The 15,936-nt window shown below is 41.2% G+C and overlaps 1 protein-coding gene across 8 annotated transcripts in view; it reads left to right on the top strand.

The window, feature by feature from the left end:
* The window catches only part of rfx1a (regulatory factor X, 1a (influences HLA class II expression)), a 168,718-nt gene that overhangs the window by 117,156 nt on the left and 35,626 nt on the right, over positions 1 to 15,936 (top strand). For 6 of the 8 annotated variants that reach the window (XM_059991955.1, XM_059991956.1, XM_059991952.1 and 3 more), the window contains 5 exons: positions 7,581 to 7,717; positions 9,723 to 9,841; positions 11,092 to 11,201; positions 11,463 to 11,614; positions 12,079 to 12,176. In XM_059991955.1, the coding sequence (XP_059847938.1) occupies positions 7,581 to 7,717; positions 9,723 to 9,841; positions 11,092 to 11,201; positions 11,463 to 11,614; positions 12,079 to 12,176 (616 nt within the window). The remainder of the gene's footprint in view (positions 1 to 7,580; positions 7,718 to 9,722; positions 9,842 to 11,091; positions 11,202 to 11,462; positions 11,615 to 12,078; positions 12,177 to 15,936) is intronic. The other 2 variants (XM_059991958.1, XM_059991954.1) reach the window with 1 other exon arrangement.

Below are 15,936 nucleotides of genomic sequence, written 5' to 3'. Positions count from 1 at the left end.
TATCTTGACCATCCCGTCTCTGTTAAAAATGTTATTCACCTTTCTCAGTTCCTTCATCTCCTCCACATCTATTCCCAGGATATGGCTTCCCTTTCTGGGTCATCAGAGATGTCCTCCTCCTTCAAATAATGGGGTTTCCATTGATGCTGCCCTCACCCACATCTCCTCCATTTTCTGAATGTCTATGCTCACCCCATCTCCCACCACAACAGTGACAGTTACTCTTGCCCTTACTTACCTCCCTAGGAGCCTCTGCATCCAGCGTATCATTCTTTATAACTTCTGCCATCTCCAAAGGGATCCTATCAGCAAGCATATCTTTACCTTCCTCTTCTCTCTGCTTTCTGCAAGGAACACTCCCTCCATGATTCCCTTGTCCATTGCTCTGACCAACTAATCTCCCTGATGGCACTTATCCTTGTAACCACCCAAAGTGCTACACCTGCCCATTCATCCCCACCCTCACCTCCATTCAGGCCACACGGAATCCTTGGAGATGAGATAACAGTTCAGTTGCACATCTGCTGGGGTCATCTATTGTGTCCGGTGCTCCCAGGTTCATCTCTTCTATATTGGTGAGAACTGTTGTAAGACGGTAGACTACTTCTTCGAGTACCTCCGCTCCATCTACCAAAAGCGAAACTTCCCAATGGTCAAACATTTTAATTCTGATTCACATTCCCATTCTGACATGTCGGCCCATGGCCTTCTCTACTGCTGTGATGAGGTCACCATCAGGGTGGTCGAGCAACACCTTATATTCCATCTGAGTAGCCTCCAACCTGATGGCATAAGCATCGATATCTCCTTCTGGTAAAAAAAAAATTCTCTCCCCCTCCCCTCTTCTCTATTTCCCACTCTGGCCCCTTACCTCTTCTCACCTGCCTATCACTTACCCCTATGTTCGCTCCTCCTTCCCTTTCTCAATATGGTCCACTCTTCTCTCTTTTCATATTCCTTCCTCTCCAGCCCACTTTCCTGCCTACCTGGCTTCACCTATCACCTTCCAGGTATCATTCTTTCCTTACCCCCACCTTTTTATTGTGGCACCTTCCCCTTCCTTTCCAGTTCTGAAGAAGGGTCTTGGCCTGAAACATTGACTGCTTATTCATTTCCATGGATGCTACTGATTTCCTTCAGCATTTTATGTTTTGCTTTGGACTTCCAGCATCTGCAGAATTTCTCATGTTTATTTCTATCCTTCAACTGCATTTACTTAACACTGTTAACACCGTTTATAATGCATTTGTACTCTTGCTTCACAAAAACAAAGGTTAAAAATTACAATTTGCTCATCTTTTTATTGTGGAAATTCCACTTTTTTTTAAAGAATAAACAATATTTTTCTTCTCAGTCTGAATTTTATGAAGTTAAGGTTAATGTTGTGTTTTGGATTCTTCCGTCATAACAGCATAAGAAATGGGCGTAGGTCATCTGGCCTTTTTAAGTGTGTTGTGTGATTTATCAAGATCACAGCTGATCTTTACCTTAGTTCCATTTTTCTGGCACCATCTCTTGAGTCCCTTAATATTCAGAAATTCTGGTTTATAATGAACTCAATAACTATGCCACCAAAGCCCTCTAAGGTTGAGAATCATCAAGACTCATCGCTAACTAAGTGAAGGAATTTCTTCTCCAATTTGTTACATTCATCTACACTCTTCAGAACACAGGCCTAGTAGATTTGTATCTTCTCATTTGTCTAAAAGTTAGAGAATACAGACAAGTATTGTATTACTCAAACGACAAACCAACTTTCCCAGGAAGCAAACCAGTGAATCTTCACTGCAACCTTATGGAAAACGTATCCTTAGTTTAGGTAAGGAGACTACAGCTACAGTCTCATCAAGACCTTAGATAATTGCAATAAGCCATCTATACTCCTGATAGTGAAGACCAGTGAACCATTTGCCTTCTAATTTCTTGCTTTATCTGCGTGGTAACTTAGTGACTTATGAATAAATATATTGATATTGCTTTGAAAATCAGCATTTCCCAGTCTTTCATCATTTAAAAAATACTGTTATTTACTATTCTGTACACTGAAATCTCACTTTTCTACAGTATATTTGATCTCTCATATTCTTGCCTGTTCACTTAGCATGTCCATGACCTTTTGAAGTCACACAAATCCTCCTCCCTACCTAAAGGCATACTTAAGTACTGATCTTCGCAGTATCTGCTCGCCACAACCTGCCAACTTTATAAAGATCTGTTTATAACACCCATTTGCGGTTAACTCTCAGCGTCACTGGAAAGAGGAATGGAGTTGCTTTTTCAAATGGAAGATCCTATGTCAGAACTGGGGAAGAGGACTTTTGTTTTACCTTTTTCTCCCCAGTTCTGATGAGAGGATCTCTGAAAAGTTTATTTCTCTTTCCACAGATACTGCCTGGTCTACTGAGTGCTCTCCTGCACTTTTTGTTGTGTTTTTTTCTTTTCAGATTTCTAGCATCCCCAGTTTTGTTTTTTCATTTTTTTAAAGACATGTTTACTCCCACAGTTAGTTTTCTGTCTGGTAACCAGTTTTCTATCCATTGTAATGTTGTGTGTTTTAACCTCATTGAACAAATTCCAATGAGATCTTTATGAAAGGTTTTTGAAAATCTAACTATGTGGCATTTATTGGTTCCCTTTTATCTATTCTCTTAGTTGGATACTTGAAAAATTCTAGTAAATTAGACAAACATTTTTTCTTTCATAAATCCCTGTCAATGCTTTTCAGTCCAGCTATTCTGTTTAAAATATCTATTCTTACTTGCTTCATTATAGATGCCATCACTTTTTTTTCTCCTACAAAGACAGAATTTCTACCTTGACAAATGTCTGAATCACTTTAGACAGCTCAGGTGGGTCAGCTTTCAACTACTTTAAAAACCAAACCATGTGAAACGCTTTGGTTCTGTCGGCTGCTTCAGTCTACGAAATATAACCTCCAGCCTCGCCAAATGTGTGAGATTGAGGGCTGAGCCCACCCCAGAACCCCTTGTTTGTGAGGATGCTGCATGAGTTGTTACCCTGTTACAAATAAGTACTGCAAAATAACAGAAAGTACACCACATACAATCCAATGATTCAGGACATTTACAAGGACAGGTGTGTAGGAACACTGGGTACTCAAGTCACCCCAACCACAATCTATTCCAGCTGCTACCATCTAGGAAATGGTACCACAGCATCAAAGCCAGGACCTACAGGCTCTGGGACAGCTTCTTCCACCGGGCCATCAGACTGATGAACTCACTCTGATTTGAGTGTACTCTATATTACACTCACTGTTCTATTTGTTATAAATTATTATAAATTACTATGACTGCACATTGCACATTTAGATGGAGATGTAACGTAAAGATTTTTACTCATGTATGTGAAGGATGTAAGAAATAAAGACAGTTCAATTCAATTCAACAAATTGTCTTTATCATTCTTAATTTGACTACAAGCTTAGCAAAGAGAAAGCAAAAAAAAAAGAAAAGGGCTCATTTTAATGAAACAGTCAAATGTGTACACATTGGAGCTCATGGTTTTCCCTTCACCGATCTTCCAGGGCTTCATCAAATCATTGCCCCACTATGGGTTGAGTCCTGCAATGTCTTCTCCCTTCATCTCCCACCGAACAGAGGACCCAACTCACCCCGGTGTGAGGCACACAACACGAAAACACACACCCTTCATTGGACGGCTCACATTTCAAAGCACCGGTTATCTCTAACCGTAACACAAACACTGCTTCTACAGAAAGACCATTACATTAGCAGTTAAACCTTTCCCAGGGTGTAACACTCTTCCTCCACCAAAATTAGTCGTGTCCTCATGACATTCAGATAATTTGTCACCCTTTCATACAAAGCACAAAGTCTAACCCATATGTGTAAATGGCAGTGACATAGCTCACGAAGGCGATGGGTGCCACACTCTGTTCCCTGATGCTACATAGGCCAGCCTATCTGGTGGTCTTCTGATTTTTTGAGACCTCCTTAACCCGTCATCTTCTTCTTCAGGTTCAGACACTCCTTGGGATACTTAAGATCTACTTAGCAAGGCCTCCCCCGGTCTATCACTCGTACCCTCCAGCAACGGAGCCCCCTGCCACTTGGCTAAGCCCCACTTCATCCCTTATGTGGTCCTGCTAAAACCCAGTCTGTCCACAGATAGATTCTCCAATTTCACCGGACACAGCATGAGAAGGGTTGGGAATCTCTTCCTCAATCAGTGGGGAGTTAGCAAAAGGCAGCATAAACCACACCCCCATTTCCTCATCCTCTGTATCCCATTCAGGGGCGGGGGCTGATCTACTCTCTCCTGCTGTTGGTCCTTCAGTTGCTCCATGTCACTGCAGAGTCCTCTTTAATAGGTGTAGGCTCTGGGTCAACCCACACCTCTTGTCTCAGAAGCAGAATGTGGTTCTGATGGAGAATCATGACAGGCCCATTTCCATCCTCTGGTTTCACCCGGAGTACTGGTACATTTGACATTTGACTCTCTACTACATAGGGCATAGCTGCCCAGGTAGCCTCAATTCCTTATGAGGACTCAGTCTCCCGGCATGAGTTGGGAGAACCTAAAATTTTTATCATATCTCCTCTTATTTCCTTGACTCCACTTGGCAGCCATGACCTCAGCTAATTCATAAACCTTTTTCAGCTCCCTTCTCATATCAGATGCATAATTCAGGTAAGTCTTTGGTGGTAGGTCTTCCTTGCCAGTCCCAAAACAATGGTCGATGGGCAACCTCGCCTCGTGCTCAAAACATCAGATGTTATGGCGAGTACCCGGTAACTTCATTTCATGTTCAGTTGTAGCAGTGGAACAGATGTCCAATATGTCCACTTGTTCTCCTTACTGATTTCCAAAGTTCCGAGCATGTCTAGCAAAGTCCAATTAAACCACTCGGACTGGGGATCATCCTGCAGGTGGTAAGGCATAGTTCTTGACTCCAAGCCTGTTCAGTAATTCATATATGAACCTATTCTCGAAATTGCGCTCCGATCACTATGTATCCGCCTGGGGAGGCCATAATAAATGAAATACTTCTCCCATGATACTTTGGCCACCGTGGACACACTCTGATGCTTGGTAATGAAAGCTTGCAAACATCTGGTGTAGTGATCTGTGATGACTAAGACATTTGTATGTTACTGGCATCTGGCTCTATTGACAAGAAATTCATACACACCAGGTCAAGGGGCCCCATACTCTCAAACTTTCAACCAATTGCTTTTGTTTTACGTCATCAGAGTGCTGCCACTCATCTAACAGAGAGGACTACTCTGCCTAAGTCTTATACTCCTATTCCCCTTTAAGGTGGGCTTTGTTCCTGAGAACAGGCGATTGCTGGGACTTCAAACCTAGGTATTTTTCCATTTATTCAACAGGGAGGTAAGGGCCACTACTAACTCAGAATTCTCACTCCTCACTGGGGGACTCACTAGACATTCCAAATCAGACCACTCCTTCCCTTCGCTACACAGAAACGAGAGCACAGTGTCTTGAAGCCTCTGCTCCCAGCTATGGGAGACTCAACTTGCAATTTAGCCCGCTCCCCTACACTCTCCTCCTCCCGGAAAGTATGGACAGCCCACAGCCCCCCTTCTCTAGGGACCCCAATAGTATCACACAGTTTCACTGCCATTACGTCAGCACTAGTCTGGACTAAAACAAAGTCTTTGCCCGCCATTTTATCAAATCTCTGACCCATAATCATAACTTTTCCTACAGCTTAACAGGACTTAAAATTCGAATTAACAATTCATCAGGGATATGAATATCTACCCCACTCAACACGCACATATTCGTTGCCAGTAACTCCGTGGATTTGCACCACCACTCAACTCCAGCAGCATACATAACCACGTACCATAATCACTTTACCAGACAATAGTTTTGCACAGACTTAAACACACAACCCACTGGACCATTGCTCAGGGCAATCACACAGCATCAAATGAAATCGATCCCGGACGATACCCCCACAATTGAAACACTCTGGTTCCTTTGGCTGCATAAGTCTAAGGAAGACAGTCTCCGGCCCCACCAAACGTGTGAGATTGAGAGGCGAGCCCACCCCGAAACCCACTGTTTGTGTGGATGCTGCGTGATTTGTTACCCTGTTACAAATAAGTGCCATGAAGTAACAGACAGTACACCGCATACAATTAAATGATTTGGCTTTATAATTATTAATTGACTACAGGGTTAGTAAAGAAAAAGCAAAAAAAAAGAAAAGGGCCCATTTTAATGAAACAGTCTAATGTGCACAAGGTGGAGCTCATGGTTTCCCCTTTGCCGATTGTCCTTCAATCTCCCAGGGCTTCGTCGAATCATGGACCCGCTCCAGGTTGAGTCCTACGACCTCTTCTCTCTGGCATCTTCTCCCTTTATCTCCCGCCGAATAAAGGACCCAGCTCATCCTGGTGTCAGACACACAACACGAAAGCACACACCCTTCATTGGATGGCTCACATTCCAAAGCACCCGTTATCTCTAACCATAACACAAATACTGCTTCTACAGAAAGACCATTGCATTAGCAGTGAATCCTTTCCCAGGATGCAGTTCATGGTAACTTATTCTTAATTAAAGTCCTGGCATTATGCTCTACTTACTTTTCCTGACTTTGGGTGTTTCAGTGAAATGTAGAACCCCATATAAGATCTGACCATAGCCTTGTGAAACAAAAGTATAAGTTTTAATTTGTTTAATGTAATGGTCAACTTTCTAGTTTCCTTTGATTACATTGCTGCACAACTATGTGATTTTTCTGCAAGGACACTAAATATCTCTATTTCATCATTGCTGCTTATTTTATTGTCATAGGATTTTTAAAATTCATTTTTGGGATCCAGGCATCACAGCCAGGGCCAGCATTTGTTTCCCATCCTTAACTGCTCTTGAGAAAGTGCTGTGAGCTGCTGCCCTGAGCTATTGCTGTCCTTATGGTGAAGTACTCTCAAAGTGGGCAGGAATTCCAGGATTTAGAACCAAAAACTTGTCTTTCTCTAATCTATTTAAGATGATTTCACAATTCCCAATGTTATTTTGCCCATTTGTTAATCCTGCCTTTGTCCTTGGCAATTTTATGCTCCTACCTAGGCAACTTGTTTTGTGTCCTTACATAAATTAGATACTCTTCCTTTAGCCAAATCATTCATGTAGTGTAAAGCTGATACCCCAGTGTCAAATCTTGGAGACTAACACTTGCTACATCATATCAATCATGAATGAAGAATTCAAAATGTCTTGATTAATTATGTAAGTAGCATATTGGGCATTATGCCATCCTGAGGTTTGTCACTGCTGTTTTAAACATTGTCGAGCTGACAAAATGACCTGAGAAGCAGTAGATGGCACTTATAATGCTGTCGGGCTAGGTTAGATGTTTACTTCCAAATCACTATTCCATCAGTGATGTGTGGGAGATCATGTGAAGTGGAATGTCCCTTTTGGAACATTAATTATTTTGCATAACAATTTGGAGATCAAATGTCAACCCTGGGGATTTAAAAAAAAGGTTGTGATCTATATTTCACTTTTTTTTTGAAAATGCTACTTTGACCATAAAGGAATGGACTGTATTTCAGTCCGTTTTCTCCATGTTACAGACTCAAGCCAATCCAGAAGGTGGAAGGGATGACAAATGGTATGGGAGTTGGGCAACAGCAGGCTAGTGGCCTGTCAGATATCAGTGCTCAGGTCCAACAGTATCAACAGTTCTTGGGTGAGTTACTGGAATTGTTTCATATCCTTTGTAGCAGGTTCAAATACAGAGAATTTTGTATTGCAGGTCTATAATAGTTGTAAGTGGTAAAATAATAACAATTTCTCTTATGTTCACCTCATCAGTAAGACTAAAATCTTTTGTCCATTTCACTTCGTAAGTGGATGTTGGATATTGGATGCTGTATGTTGCAGTTTTCCATTCTCTACACAATTTGAACATATGTTAGAACAAATTGTGGGTGGAATGGTAGCACAGCGGTTAGCTTAATGTTATTATAATGCGGTCGTAGGGGTTCAATTCCCACCACTGTCATAAGGAGTTTGTACATTCTCCCCAATGAACACACGTGTTTACTATAAGTGCTCTGGTTTCTTCCCACGCCCCAAAGAGCTATGGGTTAGAAAGTTAATTGTACACGTATGTATCTCTAAATTGAAATCTATATAAATGTTGTTCAGATGTTTAAGCTTTATAGGTAATGCTCCATATGTGAGCAAGTAGCTGTGGAGATGCAGAATGGAGTATTTGAGATGGTTTTGATGAACTTTAGTGAAATACAATTTGCTAAAAATCATTTCATGTACTCATGAACCCTGTTTGAGGTGAAAATCTAGAGTATAACTTAATGGAACAAGGAAAGCAGAAAATCACTTTGTAGTATGAGGATCAAGCTCTAATAATAGAGAGGATTGTGATAAGAGCTTAATTTGTCACATGTACTGTACATCAAACATACAGTGAAATGTATCGTTTTGAGTCAATGATCAACACAGTCCAAGGATAGTGCTGTGGGCATCGCATTAGGGTCATCATCATGTCATCATGCTTCTGGTTCCAAAATAGCATGTTCACAACTCACTAACCCTACCTGTACATCTTTGGAACGTGGGAGGAAATTGAAGAGAGATAACACACAGAAGTACAGGGTTTAGTGTGGGATCATCAGATTGAAAGAATATGAGAGATTATTAAGTAAAATGCTTTAATGATTATTGTAAATTAACTGTCCCCTTATTAATCTGTTCTGGTAATCAAATTATCAATTATTTTAGATAAGCCTCACTGCACACCTTAGGAAAGCAGGACCACTCTTCCTACCAAGCTACACAGGTGCCTGGCTGCGCATTAACTGAAATGCTCCCACCACATGGCCTTTGGTGGCGCACAACTGGAATTTTCTTTTACATAATGTTAATATAATTTTTAAATTATGCTAACATTATTGTGAAATATCCTTTAATTAATTATATATTAATTAATATAATTCATAAATTTTCTTAATAATAAATGTATCACAACCTCTACTTTGAAACATTGTAGAGCTTCAACATATTTACATTCTCAGTGTTTCAGGTTGAAGTACTGTTACAAATTGAATGATAAACGCCGAATGGAAGTTGGTAAATCATCATTGTTAATAAATCACCACCCTGCTGAACACAAACGTGAAAAGTTTTCTTTATTTTACTGTACATTATTATACCTTTCAATTAATAAATAAAATCAGAATTATGTGTATTTTCAATTCTCAGTTTTTCTGCTCAATGCAATGGTCAGTCTCTGCAGCTGTAAAAAAAAAATTTTGCTTTCTGGTTTTTGAATCAGCATTGTCAATATTTTTCCTTTAGATTAAAATCAATTTCATAAAGTTGCATCCAACTTCTAAGGTCCACAATGTCATCATTATTTATCACCTCCATGATTCTAACTGAATCTGTTCTGTAAGTGACAAAAAGCAATGCAACAGATTTAGACTTCATACAAATTCTTTATATTCCTTTCCAATTAGATGTTTCGCCTAACTAGATGAAAAAATCTACTGAATTTGTGGATTTAAAATTGACGTGTTTTATTACTAGAACACAAATATGCAACCACAGAACTGTAAAATTAACATTTGCATCCCAATGTTCATGAAACGTTCAGTTTTATATTTTAGTGCTTGGTGATTTGTAAGTAGTGTACCTTGTTTTTACATTCTTCGTTGTGTAATGTTTTACAGATGCCTCTCGGGCTCTACCAGAGTTTGTTGAAATTGGCTTGCAGGGAAAGACATTACCAGATGGTATCACTATTGAACACATCAAGGCTTTCCAGCACCTTTATCGGGAGCACTGCGAGGTGTTGTTATTTTTGTAATACATCCAATTAATATCACAAGTTTGTATAGCAAAGTTAATAGTTGAAGTTTATATGATATCCTTCTGTTTTGGTGAGAAGACCTGTCCAGTCTATCCATCCATTCATTTCATTCTATATCCAGCACACTACTGTTTATCCTGTGTCTGAACTTCATCCCAATCTCCTTAATCTAACACTTCTGACATACGCAGCCAAGAGAAGTTTGAATGATTTATACTAGGGAGTAACAAAGCTTTGTAAACCTGCACTTGAACATGTTCTAAATATTTTTTATTAGTTATGTGTTTATCAAGCATCCCTCAAGTGCTTTCTAGCTATTTTACTTGGGTGTGTGTTAAGAGAAGAATGGTTTAAATATCAACAAAGGGGATGTATTTTTAATGAGCTATCAAGACAAGTAGTGCAATATATGACCATTTAGATACTGTGGACTGTGTGGTCTCAGCATATACCACTAAGTCTGTAAATTTTGGATGGCACGGAATGTTTTTTTAATCAAGATTATTTTAGAGGGAGATGCTAAAAGGTCAGGGATAACTGCGAGCCACAGGTCAACTGTAGTTAGTTTAAGTCAGCCATGAAGGAGATTGTTAAGATTGGGAATCAGCAAGCATATTAGGCAGGGTGTTTGGTGAGAGCACTAGGGATTGCCACTAAGATGGAGACATTAGTGAATGCAATTCTTGGAAAATGCAAAAAAAAATGCCAAGGAAACTCTAACCTTAGCTAAGAGAATGCCTAGCCTCGGATAATAACAATGGAGCAGGAAGGTTGAGCAGTGTAAAACCATAGAATAGCGATTTAAAAGATTAGAGTGGTTGAGAGAAATGAAAGGAAAAGGAGTGTGAAAAGAAGAGAAGAATATAGGAAGGGTAAATAAAAAGAAAAGAAAAAAGGTAAATAAATAGAATGTAAAACTAGAAATAGTCCCAGGTCCAGAGCAGCAGACAAAATGTGCATGCAAATATATTCAAAGAAGAGTTACAATAGCCTGGTTGGGTAGAAGTTATTGGGCTGCATTCTGTATGTCTTGAGTAAACACAGGGAATAAAAACCACAAAAGTGGAGTGTGTGCAGAACTGAATCACTGGACCCGTGGAATAAAGCAGATGAAAATGGAGTGAATAATCTAGTTAAAATTAATGTGTTCATATTTGTTAATCACATTACAAGCTAAGTTACCTATTAAATAACAAACATTTTTAATTTATACTCTCTTTTCATCATAGGCAATATTGGATGTGATGGTAAACCTACAGTTTACGTTAGTTGAAACGTTGTGGAAGACATTTTGGCGATACAATTCTTCCCAGTCTAGTGATGGCTCGGCACTATCAGTGTGAGTGACAGTGAAATGATCCTCAGGCGTATGGGATTCTAGAAATGATTGAAAAGAGCTAGCATGAATGAGTGGAGGATGTTGGTGTGTTGCTTCAGGCAGGCGTGAAAAAATAAGCACTTCACAATCCAACTGTTATGCACTTCTAATCAGATTTTTAGAACTTTTAATGTTTTGAAATCAAAAGGAAAACTAATGAAAGTTGTGTGATTATTAGAATTGTCCTGTAACATGACCTGTCTTTGCTTTCTTCTTTTTCAGTCATGATGAAGCTGAGAAACGTCTCCCTAAGTCATGCCTTGTTGTACTTTGTAAGTATGAGCCCTCCCTGAAGTGGACGAAATACTGTGATAACATGCTTTATCAAGGTCTTGTGGAGATTCTTATCCCAGATGTCTTGCGGCCTATCCCGAGTGAGTATCTTCAAGAAAGATCAATAATTTGTCAAATTTGTGTTTATCGTCATATGCAAAAGTTCAAGTATGATAAGTACAATGAAAAACTTAATTGCAGCAGCATCATAGGCACAAAGTTCATAAGAAAAACATAAATATAAATAAAACAATGTTTACAAGAAAGAGCACAATTGGAACAATAGAAACGAAGTCCATTTTCATACAAAGTGGCCATATTGTTGCTAAAGTGTAGTGATCAGGTTTATGTCAGTTCATTCAAGAACAAACAGTTGGAGGGAAGTAGCTGTTCTTGAATCGGCTGGTGTGGGGCTTAAGGCTTCCTCCTGCCCAATAGCTGTCAATTTTATTTAATAAATACTTGTGAATATTTATTTAGGATTCTGATTGGAATTTTGCATTCAGTAGCTACTGTTCAAAGTGAAATGATTATCCTCTCACAATTGAAATTAATTTATTTTCAGGTGCCTTGACTCAAGCAATTCGGAATTTTGCAAAAAGTTTGGAAAGTTGGTTAACCAATGCTATGATGAATGTGCCTGAAGAAATGGTTCGTGTAAAGGTATGACAGGTTTCTGAGATCTCTCCCATGTAACTTCATGCAAAAGAAAATGTGGTTGAAATTACTAACACTCATCAGTGTAATTATTTAAAAATTCAAGTTTAATTGTCATTCAACCATCCATGAATACCTATGAATATACCCAACTAAAACAATGTTACTCTGGGGCCAAGTTGCAAAACACAGTACCAATACAGTCACTCACAGGGCAAGGCACATATAGGACATAGAAAATATCAATAAAATACAATCACACATAAATTATGCTCCAAGACCCTGAGTCCATGAATGTTGCAGCAGTCTAGTCAAACACAATACAGCTTGTCTTCTGTTGAGCAAATTCTGGAGGGGCAGCCCTGACTCCAGCTTGGATGCCACACCGTACTGCTTCCGGAACAGTGTACTGATGCCAGTGCCTCCCTCTTGGGCGACTGTACTCAGTCAACACTGTAGCTTGCGGCTGCCCTTGCTATGACTGAGGCCACATAGCTCCTATGCCGTCCGCAAATAAATCAGTGAATTAGATTTGCAGCATTCCACACTACCAATGTCCAGCAGGACCTTTTGGTCACAAGAAAAGCAACTAAGATATCATTCACTTTTAGACCACACGCTGACTCTCCAATGCCTCTCTTGCACAGGGAGCAGCACAATCCACAGCAAGAACAGCTCCTTCATTTTTTCCACCAATGAGCAGATGAAATAAAGTTTGACTAATATAAGTGTAACACGCTGGGAAAGGTTTCATTGCTAATGTAATAGTCTTTCTGTGAAAGCAACACTTGGGTTAGAGATAACTGGTACTTTGGAATATGAGCCATCCAATGAAGGGTGTGTGTTTTCGTGTTGTGTGCTTGTTGTGTGGATGAGCTGGGTCCATTGTTCGGCGGGAGATAAAGGCAGAAGTCACCAGACAGAAGAGGACATAGTCTTGACCCTGAGGAGGGCCATAATTCGACGAAGCCCTGGGAGATCAAAGGAGGATCAGCAAAGCAGAAACTGTGAGCTCCAACTTGTGCACATTAGATTGTTTCATTAAAATGGGCCCTTCTTTTTTGCTTTTTCCTTACTAACCCTGTAGTCAAGTTAACAATTATAAAGCCAAATCGTTTAATTGTATGCGGTGTATTGTCTGTTACTTCATGGCACTTATTTGTAACAGGGTAACAAATCACACAGCATCCACACAAACAGTGGGTTTCGGGGTGGGCTCGCCTCTCAATCTCACACGTTTGGTGGGGCCGGAGATTGTCTTCCATAGACTTATGCAGCCAAAGGAACCAGAGTGTTTCAATTGTGGGGGTATTGTCCGGGATCGATTTCATTTGATGCTGTGTGATTGCCCTGAGCAATGATCCAGTGGGTTGTGTGTTTAAATCTGTGCGAAACTATTGTCCGGTAAAGTGATTGCAGTACGTAATTATGGATACTGCTGGGGTTGAGCAGTGGTGTGAATTCATGGGGTTACTGGTAACGAATACGTGCGTGTTGAGTGGGTAAACATTCACATCTCTGATGAATTGTTAATTTGAATTTTAAGTACTGGACAAGTTAAGATTGTGGGATGGAGGTTTGATAAAATGGTGAGCAAAGATTTTGTTTAAGTCCAGACTAGTGCAGACATAATGGCAGTGAAACTGCCTGGTGCTATTGGGGCCCTGGGAGAGGGGGCTGTGGACTGTCCATACTTTCCGGGACGAGGAGAGTGTAGGGGAGCGGGCCGAATCGCAAGTCGAGTCTCCCATAGCTGGGGTCGGAGACTTCAAAGACAGAATGCCCTCATTTCTGCGGAGTGAGGGGAAGGGGTGGTCTGATTTAGAATGTCTAATGACCCCCCCCCAGTGAGGAGTAAGAATTCTGTGTTCATAGCGGCTCTTACCTCCCTGGCGAATAAATGGAAACATGCCCAGGCTCAAAGTCCCAGCAATGCCAGGCTCTGCTTGTTCTCAGGAACAAAGCCCACTTCTAAAGGGGAAGAGGAGTATGAGACTTGGGCGAGGCAGTTGTTAGATGAGTGGCAGTGCTCGGATGACGTAAAAGGACAGCGATTGGTTAAAAGTTTGAGGAGGCAGGCTGCTGACTTAGTGAGAGCTGTAAAGGCACAAAATCCCCGTGCCATGCCTGCGGCCTACATGCAAGCATGTCCCACTTGCAAAGTGTGGAGCCCCTTGAACTGGTGTGTATGGATTTCCTGACAGTAGAGCCAGATGCCAGCAACATAGCAAATATCTTAGTCATAATGGATCACTACACCAGATGTGCACAAGCTTTCAGAGGGCGTCCATGGTGGCCAAAGAATGGGAGAAGTATTTCATTTATTATGGCCTCCCCAGGTGGATACATAGTGATCAGGAATGGGATTTCAAGAGTAGGCTCATACATGAGATACTGAGCAGACTTGGAGTCTAGAACAATGCCTTATCACCTGCAGGGTGATCCCCTGCCCAAGGTTTAATCGGACCTTGCTAGACATGCTCAGAACTTTGGAAATCAGCAAGAAGAACAAGTGAAGTCAACATATTGGACACCTAGTCCACTGCTACAACTGTAGACGAAATGAAGCTACTGAGTACTCGCCATATTATCTGATGTTTGGGCACAAGGCGAGATTGCCCATCGACCTTTGTTTTGGGACTGGCGAGGAAGACCTGCAGCCAAAGACTTATCTGAAGTCTGTGTCTGATATGAGAATGGAGCTGAAAAGGGCTTATGAATTAGCTGAGGTCACAACTGCCAAGCAGAGTCAAGGAAATAAGAGGAGGTATGATCAAAATGTTAGGTTCTCCCAACTCATGCCGGGAGAGATAAGGAATCTGAGGCTACCTCAGAAGCATAAGTTGGCTGACTGCTGGGCGGCCACACCCTATGAAGTGGAGAGTCAGATGCCAAATGTACGAGTTTTCCGGGTGAAACCAGAGGATGGAAATCGGCTTGTCAAGATTCTCCATTGGAACCACCTTCTGGCTCTGGGACAAGAGGAGTGGGTTGACCCAGAACCTGACCTGGACCCTACACCTCATAAGAGGACTCTGTAGCGATACAGAGCAACTGAAGGACCAACAGTAGGAGAGAGTAGATCAGCCCCCACCCCTGAATGGGATACGGACTCGGAGGATGAGGAAATGGGGGTGTGGTTTATGCTGCCTTTTGCTAACTCCCCACTGATTGAGGAAGAGATTCCCAACCTTTCTCAAATGGAGTCAGATTAAATCAGGGTGGGGTGAGATCTATCTGTGGACAGACTGGGTTTCAGCGGGACCATGAAAGGGATGAAGTGGGGCTCAGCCAAGTGGCAAAGGGCACGAGTGATAGACTTGAGGAGGCCTCGCCATGTAGACTAGTATCCCAAGGAGTGTCTGAACCTGAAGAAGTAAATAATGGGGTAAAGAGATCTCAAAGAATCAGGAGACCAGTAGATAGGCTGGCCTATGTAGCATCAGGGAAATAGAGAGTGGCACCTATCGCCTTGGTGAGCAATGTCACTGCCATTTTCACCTGGGTTGGCTTTGTATGAAGGGGTGACAAATTAGCTCAATGTCATGAAGACATGAATAATTTTGGTGGGGGGAGAGTGTAACATCCTGGGAAAGGCTTCACTGCTAATGTAATGGTCTTTCTGTAGAAGCAGCGTTTGGGTTATGTTTAGAGTTAACGGGTGCTTTGGAATGTGAGTCGTCCAATGAAGGGAGTGTGTTTTCATGTTGTGTGCCTGACACCGGGGTGAGCTGGGTCCTTTGTTCAGTGGGAGATGAAGGGAGAA

Source organism: Hypanus sabinus, chromosome 16 (genome assembly GCF_030144855.1).
Source record: "Hypanus sabinus isolate sHypSab1 chromosome 16, sHypSab1.hap1, whole genome shotgun sequence".
NCBI lineage: Eukaryota > Metazoa > Chordata > Chondrichthyes > Myliobatiformes > Dasyatidae > Hypanus > Hypanus sabinus.
The sequence above is the reverse complement of the archived record's forward strand: the minus strand, read 5'-3'. Positions and strand labels throughout refer to the sequence as shown.